This window comes from Lontra canadensis, unplaced genomic scaffold (genome assembly GCF_010015895.1).
Source record: "Lontra canadensis isolate GAN:19392208 unplaced genomic scaffold, GSC_riverotter_1.0 scaffold118, whole genome shotgun sequence".
Lineage (NCBI taxonomy): Eukaryota > Metazoa > Chordata > Mammalia > Carnivora > Mustelidae > Lontra > Lontra canadensis.
In genome coordinates, this window is record NW_022631112.1 from 1,860,349 (window position 1) to 1,888,046 (window position 27,698).

At 42.1% G+C, this 27,698-nt stretch overlaps 1 protein-coding gene across 2 annotated transcripts in view; it reads left to right on the top strand.

Annotated features, from left to right (window-relative positions):
* The first annotated feature begins 16,496 nt into the window (after positions 1-16,496).
* Positions 16,497-27,698, top strand: part of CAPRIN1 (cell cycle associated protein 1) — a 37,847-nt gene continuing 26,645 nt past the window's right edge. Inside the window, exons 1-2 of one of the 2 annotated variants that reach the window (XM_032841016.1) lie at positions 16,497-16,683; positions 17,277-17,486. In XM_032841016.1, coding sequence (XP_032696907.1) covers positions 17,277-17,486 — 210 coding nt within the window. In that variant the 5' untranslated portion in view covers positions 16,497-16,683. Of the gene's footprint in view, positions 16,684-17,258; positions 17,487-27,698 lie in introns of those variants that run through there. The other variant, XM_032841017.1, reaches the window with a different exon arrangement.

A 27,698-nucleotide genomic window follows, 5' to 3' on the forward strand; every position in this document is an offset into this window, starting at 1 on the left:
GTTGTTCTGATCCAGCAGTCTATGCCTGGCAGACCCTGGGTGTTTCCAGCACTATCACTGCTTCTTAGTAGAGCCGACACCTGATTGTATCACTGCTGAGACTTCACAATCTGAGCCTCAGCAACTCCACGGGGTGCTGTTTTAGGTCTCCAGTTTTACTGGGCATAATAGAAATATTCTTCCATTAGCAAGATAGCACTGCTCTGTGCTAGGATCCTGAAAGGGATGTTCCATAAGAAAGATTTCTGGTGGGGGCACCTGGGTGGCTCAGTGGTTTAAGCCTCTGCCTTGAGCTCAGGTCATGGTCTCAGGGTCCTGGGATCGAGCCCCACATCGGGCTCTCCACTTGGCGGGGAGCCTGCTTCCCCCTCTCTCTCTGCCTGCCTCTCTGCCTACTTGTGATCTCAATCTCTCTCTCTGTCAAATAAATAAATAATCTTAAAAAAAAAAAAAAGATTTCTGGTGTATTCTCCAGGACCATGCTGACATCATTTGAATTAAGACCAGATCCTCACCCCCACCCCACACTGAATACACTGAGGCCACCAGGGTCAAGCTGATACCCCCTAGAGTGAGGGGAACCAACCCCTCTGTTCATTAATGCAGAATCTGCCATCCTCCGGGAGATGGTTGGGACCAATCTCCTCTGCCCTCCCTATTCCTGTCTCCCATGCCACATTAGTCACTGGTTTTACATTACCTCCGTGGTCTGGAGGTATGGTCCTTGGATCAGAGAGCATTCACATCACTTATAATACAACTTGTCATACAAATTCTCAGGGGGTCCACCCAGATCTAATCAACCATAAACTCTGGGAGTGGGTCCCAACTGTCTGTGTTATAACAAGTCCTCCCCCAGGATTCTCGGGCACATTAAAGTTTGAGAATGCCAGCACTGGGACACCATCACCATATGCTCCATATTTCTGTGTTCCCTGCTCCCCTCGCTGCTTTCCAATGTACCCCCTGGAGCAGCTGCTCTGTGATCAGCAAATTCACCTTCACCCTCCACATCTTCCAGGAATGTTCTCCATACCTCCTTGCATTAACTGAAACCCTCTTCTCTTCTAGAGAAGTCCTTGGTGGTGGTGGATATACACTCATATCTATTTACTGCAGGACAGCCCCTTGTCCTTCCTCTCCATCAGTGTTTCAAAGCCACTACTCTCATAAAAACACCTACTCCATTGAGGCTCATGTCCTGTGGTTACTCCAACTTCCCCCCTTCTCATCATTCAGGTCTTTTGTACCAGGCTCATCCTCAGTCACTTTGAAGTCTCTTGTGATGGAGAACACCTGAGTCCCTCAGTTTCTTGACCACCTTATCTCCGATGACCTTCTTCTTGGTCCTCTAACATGGACTTGCACAGGACCCATAGAAACTGTGCCCCTCTGCTTTCCCTCTAAAATCACAAACACAAGCATCCCATTCCTGACCACAAATTCTTGCATTACCCTTCTGCTTGACTAGCTTTTCCCATTATGATCATTTCCCAACCTCTTTGGAATATCTAATTCTAAACCTCCCCCTTTAATTCTCTTCATCTAGTCACCTCTTTTGTTCCTTTCCCAGCTTTGATGGGATGGCCTATCATTTTGTCAGTCTTTGGCATACATCTTCATTTACTTGTCTTTCTGACCTTCTGTCTCTACTCTGGCAAAATCCCATCATAGTTGACATCAGCCATCAATAAATCAGATATTGAATAAGCACCAACTTCATGACAGGTACTTTTATAAGCACTAAAGAAAGATGCAAAATGGACAAGATGGATCATGGCCCTGGCCTTGTGGAGTTTATCCCCTATTGGAGGGTAGATGGGGGATGAAAAAAAACAGGCATAGAGATATTTAATATATGTCAGGGTCATGATAAGTGCTTCCAGGAAAAATAAGTGCCAAGAAGGGAGACAGAAAGTAATGGAAGTGGGAGGATGGGGAGAGGAGGTGGTGCTAATTTAGACACCATGGTCTGAGAAGGCATCAGGAGGAGGTGACTTTTGAGCAGAGACCTGAATAAGCTGAGAACCAAGGTGTGGGTGGAGGCTCCAGAGAATAGCAGGTGCAAAGATCCTGGGGTGGGCATGTGCTTCATCTGTTAGAGGAAGAACAAGGTGATAGCAGGACTGAAATGCAGACAGTAGAAAAAGATGCGGTGGGAAAGGTGCCCAGAGGACACATCATGAAGGCCTTATGGATCCAAATGAGGACTTGGGAGTTTGCTTATTCCAGAGGAGCCACTGAAGGGTTTTACACCTTTGTCTGAAATGGTCTGACTTTCCTTGGAAAACATCACTCTGGGGACTGTGTAGAAATTATACTGTGGGGAAGGCATGAATGGAGCAGGACACAATGAGGGAATTCTGCTGTGATCCAACTGGGAGATGAAGGTGTAACCATATAGTTTCTCTGTACTTTTCCCTGAAAGTGTAGTCCCTGAACCAGCATCATCCATATCATCTGGAACCTTCTAATGCAAATTCCCAGGCCCTACCCACCTCATCGACCTACATTTATTAAACTTCTGATCTCTTACATATCCTCTCATTCTCAGAAAATAACTCTCACTTCATACTTCACAGTGGGGGGGGGGATACATCATGGAAGAATTCCTCCATTTCTGCCTACCATATCTATAAAATTATATCCTTTCACTCTTTTCATACGAAAGAGGTATCCCTGCTTCTAACTGTGGCCTCTCTGTCTTATCTGTGTTTATGGTTCATGCCTGCTCAGGTCCCTGTCAACATGTTAAAAATAATTTCTCCCCACCTCTACCTCCAGCCCTCACTCGGTCCAAAAGCTGAACAAAGATCTTGGAAGAACTGCTACATCCATTCTCTCTGTCCTCTGGTCTCCCTCCCTTCCCCAACCTACTTGAACCTGGCTTTGGTTCCCACCCTTACACAGAAAGATCTCTCACCAGGTTCCCAATGATCTTTTGCTGCTAAAACCATAGATAACATTGAGCCATGTCACAAAAGTGTATCTGTGCTTTGTGTTATTAGAATACTTCTGCATGAGATTTATAAAGAGCTGTCACCACGCCAAACCCACCCCATTACATCTTCTCTTTCCCTGTCCCAGACCCTCCTCCTTAGATCCCCATCACCTAGTAACTGAGGGGTTAAGCCATCACAGCAAGGGTCCCCCTCGCCCAACTCCCATATCAGGCTAACAGACTTTTTGATTGGTTTGTGTGTTACATTTTTTAGTATAACTCAGCTAAAATCAACAGATTTTCCAGGCTCCTTCTTGACTGTTCAGAATCATTTAACACACTCAAATATTTGAAATAGTCTCTTTCTCTGATCTCTGTGATCCCACACTCTTGATTTTCTTCCTGCACTTTTCAGTTTGCTGCACTGACTTTCCCCCATTGACATAACCTTTAAATGTTGATATTGTTCTGGATCCTCTTCTCTTTGAAATCTCAATAGATCTCACTTATTCTCACCTCATGCTTTCAATTACCATCTGTATGTGAATAAATTCTACATTAAATGTTTAACCAAACCTCTCCTCTGAACTCCAGACCTGACTCAAATATCTGCTTAGCATACCATTTGGATGTCTCATAAAGTCTACAAATGTTACATAAAATTGCACTTCCTAGCTCCTAGCTCCCCATCTGGTCCTTCTGCTGAGTGTGTTCTACCATCCACCCAGATGTACAAATCAGACAACGAGGAGTCATCTGTAACTCCTCCTTTCCCCTCACCACCCCCTCATCTTCCATCAATTATCATGTTCTATTTAGTCTCTTTCTCTTTTAAAAAAATTTATTTATTTATTTATTTATTTACTTGTCTAGAAGGAGAGAGTGCATACACACATGAATGGGAGGAGGGGCGTAGGGAGAGGGAGAGAGAGAATTCCAAGCAAACTCCATACTGAGTGTGGAGCCCAACGTGGGGCTCAATCTCATGATCCTGAGGTCATGACCTGAGTTGAAATCAAGAGTCAAACATTCAACCAACTGGAGCCACCCAGGCCGCCCCCTATTTAGTCTCTTTCTAACCTACATGGGATATATATTAAATCCATTCCATTGGCTTCCATATCCCCTCCGGTCTCTGGTTCAAGCCACCATCCCCTCTCACCTCACTGATCATAGAGGCCTCTTGGATTCCTGCATCCATATCTGCCTCTCTCCATTGTATTTTCTCTAAAACAGCCAGAGTGATCTTTTGCAAAATGCAAATCTGATTAAACCAATATATTCTGTTTTACTCCCCTGGGATTCAAAATGAGGTCACATTCCTCTTAATGTTCAAACCAGATAAGCTAGAGCCAGCCTTGTCTGCCTGGTGTTATAACTTCAGATTCCAAAGGTTCAAATTGTCTTCATAGATGGAACAGAAAAAATCTGCTTATATTCTTTTTGACTGCTTGGCTGTCCGTAGAACATCAGAGTGTACTAGTCCTCTGCCCTAGGATAGTCCTTGCCCATTGGAGTATGATCTGTAGTGACCAGGCACTGATGTCCACCAAATACCCCAGGGTAATCCTTACCCAGCAAAAGAAAGTGTTTTGATGGTCTAAGTCTAACAGTGTTTCAATTCTGGAAGATGGGGGAGGAAACCTTGCTTTACAAATGTCATAGTCCACTACGATGGCTCAATGTCACAGTAGGCATGGGACCCAAATGTTAGAGCTCTTCCCTTCCTCATACACATGGACAAGGAGAGATGGTGGGTGTCAGAACCCGCTTACATTTCCCAAGACAAAGCCATAATACCTTTTTGAATTTGTGCATGCAGACTGATTTGCTCTCACCCAGGCCTTAAGACCCAAATGCAAAGATGTTACCAGAGGCCAGCAGCCTGAGCCCCAATACTAATCAGAATGGACCTGAAGCCTAACCAGTCAGGGTACAGTCTACTTCTATTGGAGAAAGAAGATAATTTTCAATCTAGATGTCCTTGACACTCTCTAGTTCCTGTCTTTAGTAGATGGTCTGACTCCTAACTCAAGGTAGAAACACAGGAGAATCCCAGGAGTTGCCTTCTCCCTCTGTCACATATAACCGGTCACAAATCCTTGACGATTCTACCTATGAACTCCCATAGAGTTCAGCTCTGACACTTAGTTCAAGCCCTTCTTTGTTCTTTTACCATTTTAATCATTCCTACATATCACCCTGGCTTGACTTCCAGGCTTAACCTCCATATTGCCTTTGTTGATCTTTCTAAAATATAAATTGATCCTGCCCCTGTTCTGTTTAAAGCTCTTTAATTAATCCCCTTTTATCTACTGCAAGGATGGGATTCTTAGTCTGAGATGCAAGAAGTAGGAATCAATGGATGGGCATCAGAGGAATTGTGAATGATGCACAAAATTTTGTACGTGCATTTCTCCAACGAGATAGCTCATGGTTTTCATCAGAGCTTCAGGAGGATATATTTCCATAGAAAAGCTAAGGTCTACAGTTGAAGCTCAAGCTGTTTAGCTGGGGTGAAAAGGATTTTCATGACCTGGTTGCTACTGACCTGGCCAATCTTATCATTTGCATCTCCCTCCTGCCATCCCTCTCCACTTAACACTCCAACAATATAAAACTGTTTATGATTGCTAAAACATACCTTACGATCTTATGCCTTCCTGTACTTTTGGGCATCGTGCTCCCTCTGCCTGCAATGCTCTTTTCTTTATCCCCTCTCATCTGCTTGTAAAATTTACCTTTCAAAATCTGGCACTGGCAACATTTTTAGAGAGATTTCCCTGGTTCCCTCCTATAAAGAGTTAACCGCTCTGGCTTATGAGCCACGTCTCTTTCTTGTACAGGCGCCCCCACCCCGCCCCATCCAGCTTCTTTGATTCAACATTCTGTGCCTTAGGCTCACTCATGTTCCTAGTAATAGTTTGCTAATTTTCGCTGCTGTATGGTATTCTGTTGTATAATTTATCATTTTTTACTACTGACAGACATTTGAATTGTTTCCATTTTCAGCTACTAAGAACAGGTTGCTATGAACTTTCTTATCCCTGTCTTTCAGTTACCTTACATATGCATTTCTATCAAGTATGTATCTAAAAGTACAATTTCTGGGTTATGGGGTATGTGATCATCGAGCTTTAGGAGCTGCTGCCAAATACCGTCCTAAAGTGGTTGGGTCAATTTCAACTCCCATCAACTGTCTGAGAGTTCAGCTGCTGTACATTCTTGCCACTACTTGGTCATTTCATTTTTAAGTTTTAGTCATTTTGGTGATATAATGGTACACCGAGGTATATACTATACTGAACTTTATTTATGTAGCGGTCTACTCTTCTCAACACTGATTTCCTTGAGGCCATGGGACTATGTCTTAGGCAGCACTGTGTACCGACAGGTACAGTGTCTGGCACGCTCCGGTGCTAAGGAACTGTTTGTTGAGTGAACAGAGTTGGAGAAGCGAGAAGGGGCTGACAAGTCTTCCTAATGCGAAAATCAAGCTTTTAAGGTGAATGACTGTCTATTTTTGCCTAACTTTGAGTCAAGTCCTAATCATCAGACTTGTTCGAATGTCCTTCCCCTGCCAGTATTGTTCTTCTGGTACTTTCTCAAGGAATCACTATCTAGGTACTCCTTAGCATTCATTGAGAATTTATATACCAAGGCAGTGACAATTCTGACCATAAAGTTAAAAGACACCTTGAAATATAACTGTATTTCCCTACTTTCTGGCAAAATCACATCTAAGTCACCCAAGGCAGAGAAGAGGCTAATCCTTATTTACAGATGTTAATCTTTACTTAAGTCCATGATTAAAGAAGTTAATCCTTGTTTGAACCTTGTGAGTTTAATGCACATCACTTTTTCCCGAGATAACAGTCACTAGGATAGCTTTAGTAAAAAAAATGGATAATAAGTGTTGGCGAGGATGTGGAGAAATGGGAAGCCTCATATGTGGCTGGTAGGAGGGTAAAACGGTGTAGCTGCTTTGAAAAACAGTTTGGCTGTTGCTCAAAAACATGAATGCAGAGGTGCCTGGCTGGCTCAGTCGGTAGAGCATGTGACTCCTGATCTTGGGGTTGTGAGTTCAAGCCCCGCATTGGACATGGAAATTACTTAAAAAAAAAAAAGTCTTTAAAACAAACAGAAAAATATGAATGTAGAGTTACTACTTGACCCAAATATTCTTCTCTAGGCATATATCTAGAAAATTAAAAATGTTCACACACAAAGTTGTAAACAAATGTTCATAGCAGCATTATCCATAATAATCAAGAAGCGGAAACACCCCAAATGTCCATCAGCTGATGAATGGAATCCCTACAATGGCATACTACTCAGTCATAAAAAGGGATGAAATATACGCTAGAACATGAGCGAACCTTGAAAATATTCTGCTAAGTGAAATCAGCCACAGAGGCCACATATCATATAGGGCCATCTATATAAAATGCCCACGATAAGCAAATTCACAGAGACAGTGGTAGCTAGTGGTTAGTTAGTGGTTAGTGGTAGCTAGAGGCCGCAAGGAGGAATAAATGGGGTGTAACTGCTCGTAGGTACATGTTACTTTGGGGGGTGATAAAAATGTATTAAAATTAGATAATGGTAATGTTTGCATGACTCTACTAATACGCTAAAAACCACTGAATTGTACACCTTAGAAGGATGAATTTTATGGTATGTTAATTGTATCTCAATAAAGCTGTTATACAAATACCTCGAACTATTACACTTACTTTTTTGCATAATTTGCTTCTTTCCTGAACTATTTGCTATAAGCTTGTATTATTCTTGCAATTTCAAGAAAACAAAGGTTTTTAAAAATACGGGTGACCCTTGAATTGTGGATGTAAGGACCTATTTAGCCAGAGTGACTCCATCTTGGTTAAAAGCCATTTTGTTGTTGGTGCAGTAAAACTTAAACTGACCCTGCCCCCCTCCCCCCGAGGAACTTACTGAGAAGCAAGTCTGGCAAACCAGTAAAATATGGCCAGCTAGTTCCTAATAACAGAGCCCAGAATACAAGGCCAGGTCGGCCAGTTCTTGATAACAGAGCCCAGAACACAAGGACGAGTCGGGCCAGGTGGAGACATCCAGTCAGTAAGAAACACACATACTTTTTCCCTAACCACCAAAGAATGTAAACCCTGCTGTTTGGGTGCCAACCTTGAGCACCAATTCTGACCAGAGTAATAGGTTAGGTCAAACAGCTACTATAGGGTAAATTGTAATTCAATTGGCCACCTGTGTGTGACCTAACATGACTATAATCTCATTGGCCACCTATGTGTGGCCGGACTTTTGCTCTATTAAAGGTAGTCTGTAAGATGGGGAGGGGTCGCCCTCTTCGGAGACGGCCCTGGCTGGTCAGTCTGACATCTAATACTTATCATAAAATAAAGCTTTAAATAACTCACTTTTTCTCAGTCTCGTTTTGTTTAATGACGGACCTAACAGTGGGACCATGACCTGAGCCAAAGGCATACACTTGACTGAGCCATCCAGGCGCCCTAATATACACGGATTTTTGATTATGCAGGGGAGGGTGCCAGCATCCCTAAATTCCCCATTGCTCAAGGGTCAACTGTATATTTATTATGATTTGTATTTTATTCCTGTATTATTACCTCTTCTTTTTCTCTCATTGAACCAACCATACCGTCCTAAAGGATCAAGTATATGATTAAGTAGGACAGGGCTGCCACAGGCATTTGGTTTAGATAAGAAGAACCTACGTAAAAGTTTGCTGGTTTCGTTGTCCTCTGGAAGCAACGTCTTAATCCAGTACGACTGGCCCAATCAATGTCCTCTCTTATTTTTCTCTTCTGATCTCTTGAAGAGGAAAATACGAAGCAAAAAAAGATGCATAAAACGTGGTATTAGAGACTACTACTGTCATCTTTGATTACTTTTTAAAATTTCGTCTTCCCCTTAGTTTTTTTCCCTTACTCCAATGATTTTTTAAAAACTTAAAAATTCCTCTAATCCTGTACTTCTCAAAACGCGGTTCCCAGTTGAGCAGCACCCACATCACCAGAGGACTTGTCAGAAATGTAAATTATAGGCTTCAGGGACTTGAATGGGCTGGTACTGGGGGAGCCCCCCAACCCCCTAACCGACCCCCCCCCACCGCCCGCGAGCTGGGGGGCGGGGCTTAAGTAGTCTGCCAGGTGAGTGTGGAGTCCGCTGGCTCAGTTCCTGCCCCTCTTCCCAGCCATCAGCTATCCAGGCATAATGCACATTATTAGTAGACCGCTGCAGATCTGCTGAGTCACCTTTCTTTCCCTAACCCTACCTTCCCTTCGCCACTCTGCTTGGATTCTTCCCTCAGCCTGTTTCTCTCAGCATTTTCTCTCCCATCTTGGAATCTGCTCTTGCCCAAATCGCAACACGTGTTTCTGTCCTTTCCCACATACCTGGTGATTGTCAACATCCCCTACTTAAGAATCCCTCACAGCACGTCCCCAGGGAGAAAGAGAAGAGGGTAACCGTGAGAAGAAAGATTTTTGTTTGAACATGTATGGTACTTATTCTGGCAAAAATAAGTATGCTACTTCTGCGGAGCAGAGACTGACAAACTTGAATGTGCAGAGGGGAGTTTGTGGTTTTTAAAATGCATGTTACTAAGCTTCAGATTCTGGGCTCCAGATGCAGTATCTGGGTTGGAGTTCAGGAACCTTCATTCTCACAAGTGCCTCAGGTGATTTGGAAGGTGTGGACCTTGCCCACTTTGAGAAAAACCAGGTAAAGCATGAGTCTTATGGGGTGGGGTGGGGGGGCTTCCATACCTCTCCCCTTTGCAGACAGAGTCTCCACCCACTGGAAGTTTCTACAAAAAGAAAGTAACACAGGACCCACATCTTTTAGTGACATTTTCCACGTCGTTAATTTAGCAATGGAGTGCTCAGGAGACTTTTAAATCAAGTACTTAGACTCTCAAAAAGAAAAAAAATGTTCTAACACCTGAAGGGTAAACTGTTAATGTAGGGGCAGTTCTGCTGTTAAGTGGTAAAGTCATTCTTGAAATAATACATAACCTAAATAATTGTAGAAATAATCCTGAATAAGCTAATTATCTTTGCACTTATGTTCTCCTAGATATAACTTTGAGATACATAATGTTTTATTCCTTCTAAAGTTGTCACTTTGGAGGAAGTTTTCTCAGATTACTGTTCACAGTGGGTTATAAGTATTAGTGGAAGAAACGAATATATATATTATATATTACCTGAGAAAAGATCATGATTGTGCATCAGTTGCCAAGATGTGAGATGATAATCTGTTTACAGTTCAGTGTTACATCCTTCCACATTTTCTTTCTTTAAAAAAAAATTTTTTTTAAGACGTTATTTATTTATTTGAAAGAGAGAACACAAGCAGAGAGGAGGGGGCAGAGGAAGCCCAATGTGGGGTCGTAATCCCAGGACCCTGGGACCATGACCAGAGCCAAAGGCAGATGCTTAAATGACTGAGCTACCCAGGCACCCCCTTTTTAAATTACATTATTTTTTAAAAAGATTTTATTTATTTATTTGAGAGAGAGAATAAAAGAGAGCATGAAAGAGGAGAAAGTCAGAGGGAGATGCAGACTCCCTGCTGAGCAGGGAGCCCGCCGTGGGACTCGATCTTGGGATTCCAGGATCATGACCTGAGCTGAAGGCAGTCACTTTTTTTTTTTTTTTAAGATTTTATTTACTTGACAGACAGAGATCACAAGTAGGCAGAGAGACAGGCAGAGAGAGAGGGGGAAGCACGCTCCCCGCTGAGCAGAGAGCCCGATGAGGGGCTTGATCCCAGGACCCTGGGATCATGACCCGAGCCAAAGGCAGGGGCTTTAACCCACTGAGCCACCCAGGTGCCCCTGAAGGCAGTCACTTAACCAACTGAGCCACCAGGTGCCCCCTTCTTTTAAAATTATTTTTAAAAGATTTTATTTGAGAGAGTGAGCGAGCAAGAGAGCGAGCACAGGAGCAGGGTCAGAGGGAGATCGAGAAGCAGACGCCCTGCACAGTAGGGAGCCTACCAAAGGGTTCAGTCCCTGGACTCTGGGATCATGGTCTGAGCCCAAGGTAAACATTTCACTGACTGAGCCACCTAGGTGCCTCCTTGCACATTTTCTTTCTTAAGACTCCTCCACCCCATCATTGTCATCCCAATATTTTTACTTGTGAAGTACTGGAGGAAATGACATTTTTGGCCCCATACAATAGAGCTGCCCGATTTCAGCAGTATCAGTATTTTGGTCTGGATAATTCTGTGCTGTCCAGGGAATTGCAGGATTAGAAGCACCCTTAGCCTTTGCCCTCTAGATGTCAGAAGCACCTGCCCTCCACGCCCTCAAGCTGTGACAACTTAAAAATACCTCCAGACATTGTCAAATCTCCTCGGGGGAGCAAAATTGCCACAGGTTGAGAATCATTGAAGTCGAACATTAAGTGAAGAAAACGTACAATTCACATGGTAACTCTATGGAACATTTTAATACCTGCGGTCAAAGTAATTTTGCTTTTATGTTGAAAATAGTGTGTAGCTTCTTGAGAGTGTTTAATTAGAAATGACAGTATTTTGTGAAATCCAAAAAAAACTATTCTGGACATATTGTACCTCTACGAAATATGAAGCATATCTCTAAAAGTGAGATTAAGTTAAAATTAAGGGTGGACACATGAAAATGTAAGTGGACAAGAATGTTATCTCAGTATGTGAGAGGTAGTGTGGACCAACAACAATAATAATAATATCAATACTGTGCTGATATGCTAATACATTAGGCAATATTGACCAAACATTTGTGCCAGGGGGCACCTGGGTGGCTCAGTCGGTTGAGTGTCTGACTCCTGCTTTTGGCTCAGGTCATGCTCTCAAGGTTGTGGGATCGAGCCCCATGTCAGGCTCCTCGCTCAGTGTGGAGTCTGCTTCAGATTCTTTCTCCCTCCCCCTTTGTCTCTCCTTGATTTCTCTCTCTCTCTCTCCCTCTCAAGTAAATAAAATCTTTAAAAAAAAATTTGTGCCAGGCATATTATTGCTTCTGAGAACGCAGAGATAAGAAACAAAACAAGTGTCTTCTCTCGAAAGGCTCAGAGTCTAGTGGGGAGACTCAAGGACATGTGGATGAATAATTACAATTCTGAATTATCATTTAAAAGGGCAGAACTGGGAAAAATTTTATAGCAATGTTTACAGTTCATTTGTAGTAAAATGACTGGAAAAACAAATTAAGAGGCTTTAAAAGCCTTAGCTGTGTGGACAGTTCATACCTGGGCTAGGTTTCTGTCACTCTGACACAGAGAGGTAATGTAATTCAGATGAAATTTCCCCTCTTTTCCTTATCATAAATAAACTTGGCATTAGTTTATTGGGTGATTGAAGTTGAAGCAGGTGGACTATATTGCCAAAATGATCAGGATAAGTAGTTCAATTATTCACTTCACTTGCCTATGAAGACTTCAGCATGCTGTGATCTAATGAATGAAATGAACGCCAACTTGGGAGATTTGTGTTAAAATGTTAATTTTTTAAATAAGATTTTATCCACTTAGGGGTGCCTGGGTGGCTCAGTTGGTTAAGTGGCTAACTGCAGCTGAGGTCACGATCCCAGGGTCCTGATATTGAAGCCCACTTCTCCTCCTCCTTCTGCCCCTCCTGTCTGCTTGTGCTCTCTCTCAAATATTTAGAGAGACAGTATAAGTAGGGAGGAAGAGCAGGAGAGTGGGGAGCCCAATGTGGGGCTTGATCCCAGGAACCTGGGATCATGACCTGAGCTGAAGGCAGCTGCTTAACTGAGCCACCCAGGCACCCTCAAAATACGTTAATATTGACTATAACTTTAAAACCAACATTTTTAGAGTGTTTTCCATTTACAAGCATATCTCATTTTATTGTGCTTTGCAAATACTGAGTTTTTTTTTTTAAATTGAAGGTTTGTGGCAACCCTGTGTCGAGCAAACAGCATCTTCTTTGGGTCTATGTCACATCTTGGTAATTCTCAATATTTCAAACTTTTTCAACATTATATTTGCTATGGTGTTCTGTTCTGTGATCAGATTGTGACTTGCTGAAAGCTCAGATGATGGTTTGCATTTTTCAACAATATTTTTAAATTAAGGAACATACATTATGTTTTAGACCTATTACTGCACACTTAATAGACTACAGGATAGTTTTTATATGCACTGGGAAACCAGAACATTCACGTAACTTGTTTTATTGCAATATTTGCTTTATTGTGGTGGTCTGGAACTGAATGCAGAATATCTCCAAAGTATACCTGTATAGACATATGCTGCTCTCCCAGTGGTTTGCTCCCACTGGTTTACTTTTTCTTGTTTCTTTAGTGACACAATGCCCCCAAGCTACTGCATGGCTTTGGATTAGAAAAAAAGGCTAAAAAAAAAAAAATAAAATAAAGGATTAAAAATCTACATAAACATAGCTTCAGTCCTGTCAAGTAGGAAATAGACAAATTTGGTTTGCTGGGACCATGGCATTGAACTGGGGAGGAAGTCAGACTAAAGACATTGATTTGCCTTAAGATGTATTGGTCTTCCTGGACTTGCTGACCTGAATGCACAACTATGAAAATGTCTGAAACCCAAGGAAATGGGATTGGGGTCACTGTATTGTAGGAAGTGACAGCGTGGGCAGGTAGCATATTCACCAAACATTTCTGGTTCATCTGGCTTCCTGCAAGGCATTTGACAGGGTAGCACCTCTTGGTTGTGGGATCATGTGATTCTTTCTGGCCAATGGGGTGTGAGCACACAGGTGGCAAGTCTGGGCTATTGACCAGAGATACTCCCTACTTCGCTTTCCTTATAATGACCAGCAGCACATGAGATATGGCTTCTTCATCAGCCTGAATCTACTTACAGTGGACATAACCCTCTGCTGAACCACGGTGGATACATATTTGTTTTTAGCAAAAAATTGGCTTCTTCCAGCATGAGTATTTTAGGTTTTGTACACCAGACTCTCTCTGTCACAACTATTCAACTCTGCTCTGCTGTGGCATGAAAGCAGCCGTAAGATATACATGGATGGGGCTGCAACACTCCAAAAAGCTTTACATAAAGGCCACTTGACCCTGGGACTATAGTTTGTAGACCCCCCTTTTGTCACAGACCTTTTAGGATTGTTACTGCAGCGTAACGTAGCCTATTTTGATATACTGGGGCTGTGAGATGGCCCCCCAAGTGAGATCTTTGTCACCTGTGTTGTCATCTTTCCTGCTCCCTCTCCATGATCTTTCCTTTTTCCTGGAAGAAAAGCCTAACTTAGCTAACTGTGGGTCTTTATGCTTCCATACCTGTTACTGTATCATGTGCCCATGAAAGGCACAAGAGGCCTCTCTTTCACAGAAGCCCTCTTCAGCTCAAACCTGAATCCTTCATTAGCGGTCTCCAAATCATTGGTTTCCATACTTTAGAATTTAAACCCCAGAAGGGGGTTTAAAAAGCAAAAACAAAAACAGGGTGCTGGGCTCCACCCCTGGAATTTCTGGGCACAATTTATCTAGTAGAATATTTCATGTCTGATCTTAAAGACATTGGTCAAGTTCTAAGGAATAAAGTGGTGACTTTTTCAAACTTCTGTGCGCACAGACGATCTTGTTAAAATGCAGATTCACACAGTAGGTCCAGGATAAGGCCCGAGATTTTGATAGTGATAGTGGTCAGGGTGAGCACACTAAGAGATACAAGGGGCTAAAGGATTCTAATCTTCCCTTCTAGCCTCTAGGTGTAGCACAGTACAAGTGCTTCAGTCTTGAATAACCTTAGGTCAACTATGACTTCTCTCACACCTTACAATTTGTTAGCAAATACTGTTGGTTCTATTACAATATGTAAAGCATCCAACCACCAGTCACTACCTTCATTGTAGCACCCTGACCTAGGCCACTCCCATCTCTGGGCCATATTATTTCAAACAGCCTCCTTGTTGGGCTCCCAGCTTCTCCTCTTGCCCCACTCTTCCTCTTAATCCAACACACGTGGTAAATTCTTTTACACAGCAGTGAGAGGATTTCTTTAAAACCCAGGGTGATCCAGTCACGCCCCTGCTTAAAATTGAAACTATGTATGCGGTGCTACCCATTTCACTTGGCAAAGGACAAAGTCCTTACCATGGCCTGGCAGGCTTCAAAACACTGTATCTCTTTTTTGTCTTTGACCTCCTCTCCTACTCTCTGCTTTAGTCACTGTGGCCTGCTTGCTGTTCTTGAACCCACCGAGTACACTCCCATCTCAGATCCTGAAACTTGGGTGTTTCCTCTACCTGGAAAATTATTCCTCCAAGATAACAGCTTGGCCTCACACCCTTCTTTGCCTCAAGTGCCAATAAGGCTTTTCCTGACAACCTTGTTTGTTTTTTTCTTCTGTACCATTTCACTATCTGACATTTACTTTTCTTTTCCACACTTAAAACGAAATCCCACAAAGATAATTTTGTTTTGATCACAATCCCTAGCATTAAAGAGTTCCTAACACATACTAAGGTGCTCAATAAATATTTGAACAAATAGCTAACATACTTTGCCACTAACTGGAGTATCTTGAGCCTGGAGGCTGCAGTTGTTTTCCTAGCCTCCCTCAGGATACACTGTTGCCAGCCAGAATTACTCATTTTATTCCCTAGAGAATAGTGGGGTTTGCTACAATCCTCTTCAAAACCCTTCTTCAGAGAATTTAAATTATAAATTGGTCATTTGCTGTTGTCACGCATTATGTGGCTGAGATCTCTCAGATTATGTTCCTTTAATACATTTTCTTCCAGCACTTGGCTTTATTGTCTGTTCACTGTCCACACCCATCCCGCCCCTAGTTTAATTGCAGGACTGGAATAATTCTCTTGGAGAAAAAAAAATTTGTTTTGTATTCATTCAACATTCTCTTATTAAAGAGTATTAGGTAAATCCGAAACAAAAATTAAACAGTCTAATTTGTACTATTCGGGCTTATTGGATAAGTGTCATTTTAAGACAGATTTATTTTTAACCCTAATCCATAGTTTTAAGATTTTTAATAAGCCATCTTGCTCATTTCCAGCGCGTTCTACAGAGGACTCCTAGGTTACCTACCCGGTGATTGTTTTGTGGGGAAAGCAGAGAACAGTCTTTTTTTCAAAAGACCTTTTGGGATGTGAGAGTTTGCTTGCTCTACACACAGAAGGAATTCTAGAAGCTGGGATGGCACCACCCACCCCACGCACCCCTTACTTGCAGAAACCTTTGCCCCCCCCCCCGCTCCCCGCCGCCAAGGGCTCTTTACAGGGCAGACGCCAGCTCCGATCCAGCTGCTTGACACCTATTGTCCCCGTTTGGATGTCAAGCGACTTTGCCTGAAGGACCCTAGCCTCGATTTCGCTCCAAACTCAAGGCGCCGCTCCTGCAGCACCGCCGGGGCCGTCCAGACCTACGCTTAGCGGCCGCCCCCCAACGACATAAGCTGGAGCAGCGCGGTAGGAGGCCCGGTGGGCCCTTCCCCGCAGGCGTTCGCGCTGGGCAGCCCGAGCGGCCGCGAAGGCCCCCTCCCGCAGCTTCTCCCGCCCCCTCCGCCCCAGAGGGCCGGCTGGCAAAGTCCCTCCCGCTCTCGGCTCTCCGCCTCACTAGCAGCGGCTCTCGGTGCTGCGGGGATAGGGCGAAGCGGCCTGCGCCCACGGAGCGCACGACACTGCCCGGAACGCACAGCCACCCTTGCCCCCTCAGCCGCCCACTCGGGATCTCCAGCGGCCTCCGCGCGCGCACGGTGAGCGCCACCCGGACCGAGGCGCTGACCGGGAAGAGGGCCGCTGCCCCGAGTGTCCTTTACCTCCGGATCGGCTGGACCTTCTCGAGGGGCTTGCTCCCCAAGTCTCCCCTACCCCCAACCCCAACCTCCCACCCCGGTTATTACCAGTGCCCTTCTCCACCCTTCTCCACCCTTCTCCGCCTTTTAGCCCCGACCTCTCCTCCCTCCCTTCCCCGCCAGGTGACGAGTGCCGGCCCTCCCCGGCGGGGACCGTTGCACTGGCCGTTGGCGGCCGGCGCTGCGAGGCCCCGCCCCCGGCGCGAGCCTCGGTACCCCGGGGCGGGTAGGCCGAGCCGGCGGCCCGCGCGGGGGAGGGGCGGGGCGGGGGGCGGTGCGAGGCCGGGCCGGGCGCCCAGCTGGCGGGTCGCGCGCGCGTTCTCGGTCTCTTCCTGCCCTCGCGGCGCGCGCCGGCCCCATCCCCACCCCCACCCGCTCGCGCAGGCTCCCGCCGGCTGCGCGTTTTGTCCCGCGTCTCGCCCCGTCCGCCGCCTGACTCGCCGCTCTTGTCCTCCTTCCTCCCGCTTTTTCTTCTCTCCTCTCACGGTCTGAAGATGCCCTCGGCCACCAGCCATAGCGGAAGCGGTAGCAAGTCGTCCGGACCGCCACCCCCGTCAGGTTCCTCCGGGAGTGAGGCGGGGGCCGGGGCAGCTGCGCCGGCTTCCCAGCACCCCGCAACCGGCACCGGTGCTGTCCAGACCGAGGCCATGAAGCAGATCCTCGGGGTGATCGACAAGAAACTTCGGAACCTGGAGAAGAAAAAGGTGCCAGGAGTTGGCGGGGACGGGAGGGTTGGATGCTCCGACCCTGACTGCCGGGGCCTGCCCTCTGCTCTCCCTGGCGCATCCCCTCCACTCACCCCCACCCCCCATGCCCGGCCTGCTCAGTCAACGGAGCGTGGAGCCCAGAAAACGGGCTCCTAGGGGAGGTGCTTGTCACCTGACCCGGACGCGGCGCTTCCCCCCCCCCCCCCCCCCCCCCCCCCCGCTCGGGCAGCTTTATTACTCTCCTCCGGCGGTGGGCCAGGCTTTTTGGCCTTTGGGAGTGGGATGCGTGAGGGCGGGGGGCTGTCCTGTCGCCAGGCTGAACTGAGTGATGCCCCTCTCTCTCATCGAGGCCCGATTTCTTTGACAGAGGGCCAGCGGGGAGAAATGAAGGGGTCCGGGTGAGGGGACTGAGGGCTCAACCGACCGCCTCGTGGAGTTGGGGCGGCCTACGTTGTGTCGCCGTGGGGCTGGTCCGCTCCGTTACCGTATACCCGAGGCCTGTTCAGTGTCTCCTCTCCTCTCGGGAGGGGGAAGTGTGTTTAGGACCATCTAGAATTGGTTCTCTGTCAGGCCCCTTTGGAGTGGGGCTTCGATTTGCTGCCCACCCCCCGCCCCCGTCTGATGGGCGCCCCCACGTTTCCTTCTTTGTTTCAATTGTCTAGGTGCCCCCTGAGCCTCACGCTCAACTTGACCCCGGGAAGATTTTCTGCAGCGGCTCTTTGCCCCACCCGGACTGTAAAGAGGGATGGGAGGGAGACTGCCACGATTGAGATTCGTTGGGGGGCGTGGGTCCGGGTTAGACCGAGGGGATCGCCAGGTCTCTGGGCACATGGAGAGAGCGTCTAACATGGCGGCGGCTGCGAGGAGAGGGAAGCGCTTTACAGGAGCTGCATTGTGAGCACAAAGCGAAAGCAGAGGGGGAGGGCAGAGACCAGGCAGCCGCCCCGGCTGGCCTTCGTCGTCCCCCTCCTCCAAAAAACAGTCGAGCCACACCCACAATTTTTTGGATCCAAGTTGGCATTCTAGGTCACACCGTGAGGTTGATCTTCAAGTAGGTCTTTTGTTTTATGCTCTCAGTGCAGGACATTGTACCAACTCTGTTGAGAGCGACACGTGTGTGTGTGTATGTGTGGGTGTGTATGTGTGTGTGGGTGTGTATGTATATAGAGAAAGGGTCTCGGTAGAGTGAAAAATTCAACCTTCAGTAAGACTGGAGGTGGAAAGGAAGCAAATCAGTAGAACAAAAAATAGGGTAATTACATCTGTGACTGTTCTGCAAACTTTTTGCCTTTTACCTTAAAAATAAGAACTTTGCTTGGATAACTTCCGCTTGTTTGCTTCTGGTAAAACATATATATTAGAACATTTTGAATTTTGACGAAGTCATTTAAAAATGTTTATTTAGCCACCTACCTAACAGTGTTACTTAAGATGCTGAGACTTATTTAGCTAAAATTTGGGCCATAACAAATAACTTGAAGAAAATGGTGTAGGCCATAATTATTTTAATTGCTTGTTCTAGGATTTATTTTCTATCTTGGGAGTTTTTACACATTTTTAGATTTGATACTAATCTCATTTTTCTTACTGGGAATTTTACTTGAATTTCTTAGATTTTATTTGAAATCAAGAGATGCACTGCTTGTAAATGCCTACCTTATTGGTGATATTTTATTTTGATAAACAAGTGTGGTTTATTATAAATGAAAGATACTAGATTTATCAATAGCAATAAAACAAAAAGTATTTTACTTGTAAAGTAGCTACATTTAAATATGTAATGGAATTAGCCTGCCCAAGGCTAGTATCTTCTGAGTATGCCCTCTGATTTAGTTTTTGCTACTCTATTTGAACTTGAGACTTAGGTATCTTTTTAAAACATCTTACTGCAATAAACAATCCTGTCAATTTGGTTGATACCTGAGTGGCTTAATTTCCAAAATTCTTAGGAAATGCCTGTTTTCTTTTAGGATAGGAATCAAAAGGTAAATAGTAATGATGTAATACTGTAAATATAGACATTTGAATATAGATACATATATTTTAATGACTCAAAAATAATTTTTCAAAGTTCTTAGTGTAAAGGCAGGCACTGGATTAACAGCCAGTTTAGTTGTGAGGTGACTGAGTCTAGTGCTCCAGATGCCTATGGGAGTTCAGTTTATAAGCTCTATGAGGACATGACAGTGACAGGTCACTCGTGTGTGCATTTATATTATATATATATCGCCTAACACCCGCCCCCCAGCCCCCCTTTATACAGGGGAAAGTAATGTAACTATTATTACAAAGATAATAGACTAGGCTAGTAAGTACTGGAAAAATTCCTTGTATGGGGGGGAGGGGGAGGACTTCACAAAGTAACAAAAAGTATTTCATGTCTTCCCCCCCCCCCCCATCTTCTCAGTGTTTTGGATCAAATTACAGTTACGTGAGGTTTTCTTAATAACTCACAGAATGAGCTACCTACTTGTTAAATAGTTAAATCTTGGCAGTAATGATGTTGTGACTTAATTACTATCGAAATTAAGTTTTACTTTTTGAGAAACTCAAGGCATTTGGATTTTTCTCTAAACATCCAGTTTCTAATTTAAATTGTATTCTATATCTAGAGGATTTACTGTATGAAAGGATTTAACTGTCATTTCTCGGTAGTGAGTGAGCATTTCTAAAACACCTAAAATAGGATTTTACTTTACAAATCAGTTTTGAACCTTTGTGGAAATCCTTGTGCAGTAAAGTAAGATGATATTTATACCTGGATTTCCTTTTATTTCAGTCCACATAGCAACTTATATTTGAGCTGTATTTCAGACTTGACTTATTCATAAGTCTTTTGGACAGAATCTTTTTTTAATGGATTCTAAAATCAAGTATCCTGACCAAAATTAATACCAGATATATAGTGTTACTTAGTTTAAGAGTTGGAGAATTGCAATAATATTATTGTATTTCATATAAAATAGAGAGTTATTCATTAATTTTCTAGTAAGTTGAGCCATGAGAGGAAAGCTAAGCATCTGTTAGTGAGAATGCATGCTTAACATTAATGAAATATGATCCTTTTATGTAATGCAACTAAATGGCCTGGTAGTTTTTGAAATTTGGGCTTATAGAGACTATGTGTGTATTTAGCAAAGAGAAGAAATGGAGCTGTAATCAAAAGAATGAAGTGCAAAACTTCATTTACAGATCTTTGAACTTTTATAAGTAATAATCAATTGACTGATTGCCTAGTCAGTTTGTTGGTATAGAATTGGGTTCTAGGCTATGCAAGATGGTACTTTGAAACCAAGCCTTAATTTTAATTGAAGAGAGAGCTCATTTATATGGTAAGATGCAATCATTTTAATGTAGAATAAAGGATGTTTTAATAGATGACATTTTAAAATTTTATGCTTTTTGGAAATATAAAAGGTTTAGACACTAGTGATTTTGGTAGGTGAGAGATTAACCAAGTGTTCTGTTGCAAGACAGCTTGACAGCTTTGTAACCAATATGTGACCATAAGTGATAGTCAAAGTGTACTTACTGTTTTACATACTACTCCCTAAAGTCCTTTTGTTCTTTATATCTTTTCAGTAAATATACTGAAAAAGGATGCTGTCATTGTTAGAGAAAACATTTCTTTGCAGAGCACTGCAGTGTGCCTCTACTTAGAATATTCAGTGCAGCTGTTGTACAGAATTTCTGTTAAGTATTTTGAAATAAAAACATTCTTAACTATTTTGTAAGTAAAATCTTTCTTAGGGCTAACATCTAAAGTTTTTCTTGACAGAGTTAAAAATCTCTGATGTATTTGCTTCTCCCGTTGGTTGCATGAAGTATTTCTCTGCAATGCAGAGGGCAAGATTACTTTGTTTTGCATTCACCTTGTTAACAGGGGGAAAAAAAGCATTTGTAATCCTTTATTTGCTTCTCTCTGCCTTCCTGGGTGTGGGGTGTGTGTGTGTGTGTGTGTGTGTGTGAGAGAGAGAGAGAGAGAGAGAGAGAGAAGTATTCAAAATTTGAATTTAAAAAGGAAAAGATGTTAATTTCCTCATGTGATAATACGGCTATCTTTTTCTTGCATGAGTAGAATTCCAAGTATTGTAATGAGGATGAATTGGTTTAACCTGAGCATGTTCTTTTACTCTAGATAATTCCCATGTGGCAAATATTTCTGTCCAAATACATTTTGTGTGACTTAGAGATTAAACATACAATTTGTCATTTTATGTATTTAATATTTAGTTTACGTTTAGGAAGATTAGTACTGTTTCATCTTTAAAGATTACTTTCAGATATTAAAATTATAACAACATGGTATTAATTTTATTACTATATTGTTGATAGAATCTAAGATATAAATCCTTAAAGTAATTTTAGGATTTGGTCAAATTCATTTTACAGAAATGTAAATTGAGAAGCTCGGGTAAAATGACCCAGTTTGGAATGAGTGAATTCCAAAGTCTCTTGTATTATGAGGGTAATTAGAATTTGTAATGCTCTGCAACATAAGTAATTTTTCATATTTAAGCTGATCCTTTAGAACCAAGTGAGGCTTTTTACATTAAATCTTAATTAGAGTTCCTCTGTTTTAAAAAGCTGTGAAAGCAAAAGGACAAAGCTTTTTTATATCTTCATTGTTAAACCTTTATTAATACCTTGTTAAATTTGTGTTTGTAGGCTGTTCAGTCCCATTGTATCAGGTATCATTGGGACATCTGTATTGTAATGGAATGAATTTTTAAAGTCTAAATTCTGAAGTGTCTATGCATAGTTAAGCCCTGAACCCGCATTTGCCCCTCTGGACTCAGGCTTGATATGATTGTAGACCAGATAATTTGGGAAAAGCATTACCAGTGGAAGGAAGTAGGAAGGAAGGGAAGTCCTCCTTTCCATCTTAATTCTTGTATTTCAAGCTTCTGCGTATCTTTTAGTAATAGGTCCCCTTTTCTAGGGGCAATGAATTGTATGTAGCACTAGAAAAGGATGAGAGGAGTAGCAGAAGAGACAGCCAAAGTTGGAATTGTAAATTGCTTGGCTTCTGTTCTTTATATCTCGCACTAGCTACACTGGTGCTTTTGTTGGATAGAGTATGAGTGTAAAAACATACATGAAAGAGACTATAGGGCAGAGTTCAGAATTCATATTTCCTTAGGAAAAGGAAAGGTATGCTTGGCCATGTTCAGCTAAAGTAGTCTGTTTCCTTTAATGTCCTGTACTGTCTGTATCTGTATACTTCCTTGACATTTTGGTATTGTCTTATGTTCTTACCTTTTGTGTTTTTCTGAATAAGTGGTTAAGCTCCTCTGGGGCAGAGACTATGATTGATACTACAGTGTGCCTTATGCATGGGACATGCTAAATAAATACTTGTTAGTTTGACTAACTCATTATATAGAAATATTTGTAGCTTCATCAACAAAATCCTGTTCAGATGGATTAATCCATGAGGGAGAAAATGTTTTTTGTACAGAGCTATTTACTGCAGTGTTTTACTGAAACGGATTTTTTCCTGAAGAATTTTCTTCTCTTTTGATTCATTTTTTAAGTCAGTAGCATAGATGGGTAGGCAGTTACAGCACATTTTAAAATCTTGGTACTATAAGCATGATTTGTAAATAGTCTTAGGAAGGAGGACATTGATGAATCTTGGTATTTGAACCATTGTAAATTTTTAGAAATTTCATTGCATTTCCCTTAATATTGTTAATCTAGACATAGAAGTAACTAAAATACACTCTTAAATCATTGAAAAAAACCCTTTTGGTCTCCATTTTAAATGAATTAAAGTTCCCATCTTTTTATATAACTCTCAGCAGTGTGTATAAAATCATTCAGTTGTACTTACTCATCCTAATGAGTAGTTTGGTTAAAACAACTAATAATTCAAAAGATATTAAGATTATCAATAATCATTTGTTTTTCATATGCACAAGCTTTTAGACTTCTTAATATAATTCAAAGTAGGTGAGGCTGGAACTCTAAAACATTATACTAGGGTCAGCTGCTTCCATTCATTCAGACTTAACTGCATAATTACAGCCATGGACAAGGAATAAGGATTTTTATAGGACTACTTTTTATCTTTTTTTCCTTTTCAGTGGGACTGAAAGTCTTACCAAATTAAACTCCTGGTTACTTATTTGCTTGAAAAACTATCTTACAGTGGGATCTTAGATAACATCTAGTTTAGCATTCTCTTACTCTTAGTGTTGAAGAAATCCTGAATTCTTGACAAGTACTCAGTTTCGGCGTTAATCAGTCTTGTAGGGCCTGGTAAAATGCTCATTTCTCAGTCTGTTTCATTTTTGGACAACTCTTTAAGGTCTTGATGTTAGAGTCAACTCTCAACCCACCCTTCCCGTATTTCTGGAACAGCTCAGACTTCTGCTACATGAGAAGACTTCCAGCATTTGAAGAGCTGTTACGGATCACCTATGGATTGTAGTATATGTTCTCTCTACCCTTCTTTTTACAGTTGGAAACTTGTTTCTTAATCTCTTTCTGTTTCCTGTGAATTTTACTAGTAACTAATTTTCGGTTGAATTGGTGGAGGGTGAGCAGGAGGCAGTCAGCTGCCCACCATTACGTGGGCAAAGTCAGAATTGTTATTTCTAGGTGAAAAACAGGGAATGTAGGGATTGGAAGCTTGAAATAGGATATAGAAACGCCACTGATGATTCTAGAAAGTGAGAAGAAAAGAAATCCTTGTCTTTTGGTTTTTCATTTGTCTTTCTGTAGGTTTTCAATACTGTAGAAGGGATTTATTTGGCCTGGAGACACAAAATAATTTATAGATAGGCGTTCTTACTATTTTTGTTATTTTAGGCTTCGTTTTTAACTTTTCTGTTTAAGTTTGGAGATTGCTTTGAGAACAGAGGTTACATAGTTTCCTGGATAGCCAAGCTAGTTTGTTTTCAGATGTTGTCCCCTCCTAATCTTTCTTGTGTGACTATTTATAATTGTCTAGTTAAAGAATTTTTGTTTTTTTGGAGTCTCTCTTTTCTCTTTCTTTCTAATTATGTAATTTGAAAATGTTTTCTTCATTTATAGAATTTGTTGGATAGAAGAGGAAGGAGGAAAGTTCAGGATAGCTATTTTGGATATTTATCTTCTGGCACCCGCATAGCACTGTCCTGAAATTTTTAAAAAACCATTTCAATAAAGTAACTTTTGTGGTCATGAAAAAAACCTTAGGGAAGAACAGAAGATCTAGTTGTATTGTGATTCAATAGTATAATAGTACTCTGGAGAAAGGAAGGGAGGAAAACATCAGGGCAAAAATGAGATGTAGCAATGGCTAGAATCCAGAGTGACCTAAAGGAGGAACATAATGAGGCACAAATGATTTTTCTGAGATGGATGACCTTAGGCAAGTTATTAACTGCCCTGTCTTTCAGGTTCTAGTTACGTGAAATATGATTGGTAATATCCCTTGCTGGTAGGGTTAGCTGCCTGATACTTTAAATTTGAATGTCTGTCACATAGTGAATACTGTCAACTATTAAAAGCAACAAACAGGAGATAGGGTGGGAGTGGTCAGCACTTCTTGGGAGTAATTATTTCTTAGGACCATGGTGTTTTTTTTTCCCCTTTTCTCTCTCTTTTTTTTTTTTTTTTTGAAGCGTACACAAATAAGCAGCTGGAGAGGTAGACTCTACACCCAGCAGGGAGCCTGATGTGGGGCTTGATCCTAGGACCCTGGGATCATGACCTGAGCTGAAAGTAGACACCCAACTGACTAAGCCACCTAGGTGCCCCCACATACTGCCTTTTGACATTTCTGGGGTATAGTCCCATCTCTATCCTATGGTTCCCCTTTAAAGACTGGGTAACCTGTGAAATGGCTGTATTTTTATCTTGCTCATATGTGGTGCTATAAATGAACGTTTAATACTCTCAGAATGTTCAGTAGTTTGAAAAGGAACCCTAAATTGAATTTCAGGATAGAATTTAAGAGGTCAGGTTTTTGCTACCAGTATTGTGATAGACTTCTGATGAAGATATCTTTTTATGCTAGGAAAACAGCTCTATTTTCCAGAAAAAAATACTTAATATTCATTTTATGTGGATGCTATGAGTAATTGACCAGTTTGTTAGTTCTAGGTGTTAGGTAGCCATGTTCTAGCTTAGGGAAGAAAAAAGCTCTGTTTGGAGCTGTCTGGAGCCCTTTGCTCCTGTACTTGCCCCTTTACATTCATTGGAGTTAATGTTGGATCAGTCATTGTGAAAAGCAAGTTATTTGCTTATTGATACAGTTCATACTGCAAATTTAACCCCAAATGAAGAGTTTTTCTACTTGGACTTTAAGCCATTTGAATGGGATGTGACAATAGGAACGAAGCCAGTTATGATAGTGCCATTCGTCTTTGAGTTATCTGCTCTTGGGACTAGAGCAGATACCATGTCTTTTTTTTTTTTTTTTTTTTTTTTAATCTCTGAAAGCTGTTTAGGAGTGAGCTGGGATTGCAAGCCACCCTCATTTTGAAAGGCAGAAAATTAGACCAATTGATTGTCCTAAGAGGCTTTCTGTTGCTAGTGTGAAATTTGGCCCTCATCAGTATGTTTAATTATAAAGCACTCTGAACTTCTGGACAGTGCACGGTTTAATAAAAGTACCGTGAATGGAAGATGGTAACTCTTCAGTGTTCAGATCATAAATGGGTCTTATGTAAATGGCTAGGTTAAACAGATTCATAAACTGGTTTAGAAAACCACCATTCAACAAATTTTCTGAATTTGTTTAAAGCTAAACCTTTAAGTAACCAAATTGAGGCTACCATATAATGATTTTTATGGTCACAATTTGTATTAGATGTTTGATTCAAAATAATTTATTTCTGTCTTCTACTGGATTATTACAAGGGAATTACAATACATTTGATCAAGGTGACTGTTTCTCAAACTTAAGCACATGTTGGAATCATCCAGAGGGCTTGATAAAACACAGATTATGGGGTCCCATCCCCAGATGCATCTGGGGTGGTGCCTGAGAACTTGCATTTTTCTTTTTCTTTTTAAGACTTAATTTTTTTTTAAGTGATCTCTATACCCAATGGGGTTTGAACTCACAACCCTAAGATCCAGAGTTGCATCTCCACCAACTGAGCCAGGCCCTCCAGGCACCTTGAGAATTTACATTTATAACAAGTTCCTAAAGGATGCAGATGTATTGCTGGTTTGGAGACCACACTTTGGAAATCACTGGCTTGTAGATCAACACAGGGTCTCTGCTATGTACAGATCTAGTTATATGTAATGGGCAACAGAGGTCCCCCCTTAGTTCAAATTCCATGGTGATAAAAGACTTACATACCCAAGCAGCCAGGAGATCCTGTATTATACTGATAAAAACAAAAACTAGTGTCCTTTAGTATAGAACAGTTTTTTAATTGTCCCTGCAGTCTTATTAGTAAGTTTGAGTTTCCTCAAATGAGGGCTATTTATTAGGAACTTTGACCAGACTTAGCATCTTGCTTTTTTGAAGATTGGGCCAGGATAAGGGGATAGGGTATTTATAACAGTAGTATAGCAAGTGTTAATGGCTGTAGAGGAACAAATGTGAAGCTTTAATGAAACTTTTGTTTTATTATGGTTAGAAGAGTTTTAGATAAGACCCATAGTTTCCATTCATGTAATTAATGACATTTTTTGATTGGATCACTAAAGCTGCCTTAATTCAACTCACCAGGTATAAGGAAGTGTGGTCAGCTTTTGAAAATCCCCTGTTAAAGAGCCTTGAGATTGTTCAATTATATCATTATTTTTTAACATGTTTCTTCTGTTACAGTAAACTGTCATTTCTTGTGGTGTCAGTGGCAGCCCTCCCTTTAAAAAATCATGGCTCTTAAATTATTATAGATTGAAATATTTGAAACCTGTTATAGCAGTATAAAAAGCAGAAGAAATAGATGTATGATTTTTAATGAAAAAAAAAACCTTTGTTTTGGCAGCAAAGTCTTTGCATAGTTTTTGGTGATGGTATTCAATGAAGATAAGTACTGTGAAGCTGAGTTTCACGTAGCAGCTGCTTTCCCTTTCTTTTGAGTTCCCTTTCACCATTTTTCCAGTTACTCCTGTGTGGTAGATTACTCTAAAACTTACTCCATTTTTTGATGCACAGAGTCTCTCTCTCAGGGGTTCAGACAGGCACACAGTGGAGTTGGTATCTCTGCTCTGTGATTCCTGGGGCCCCAGGCGGGAAGACTAAGGCTTGTTCAC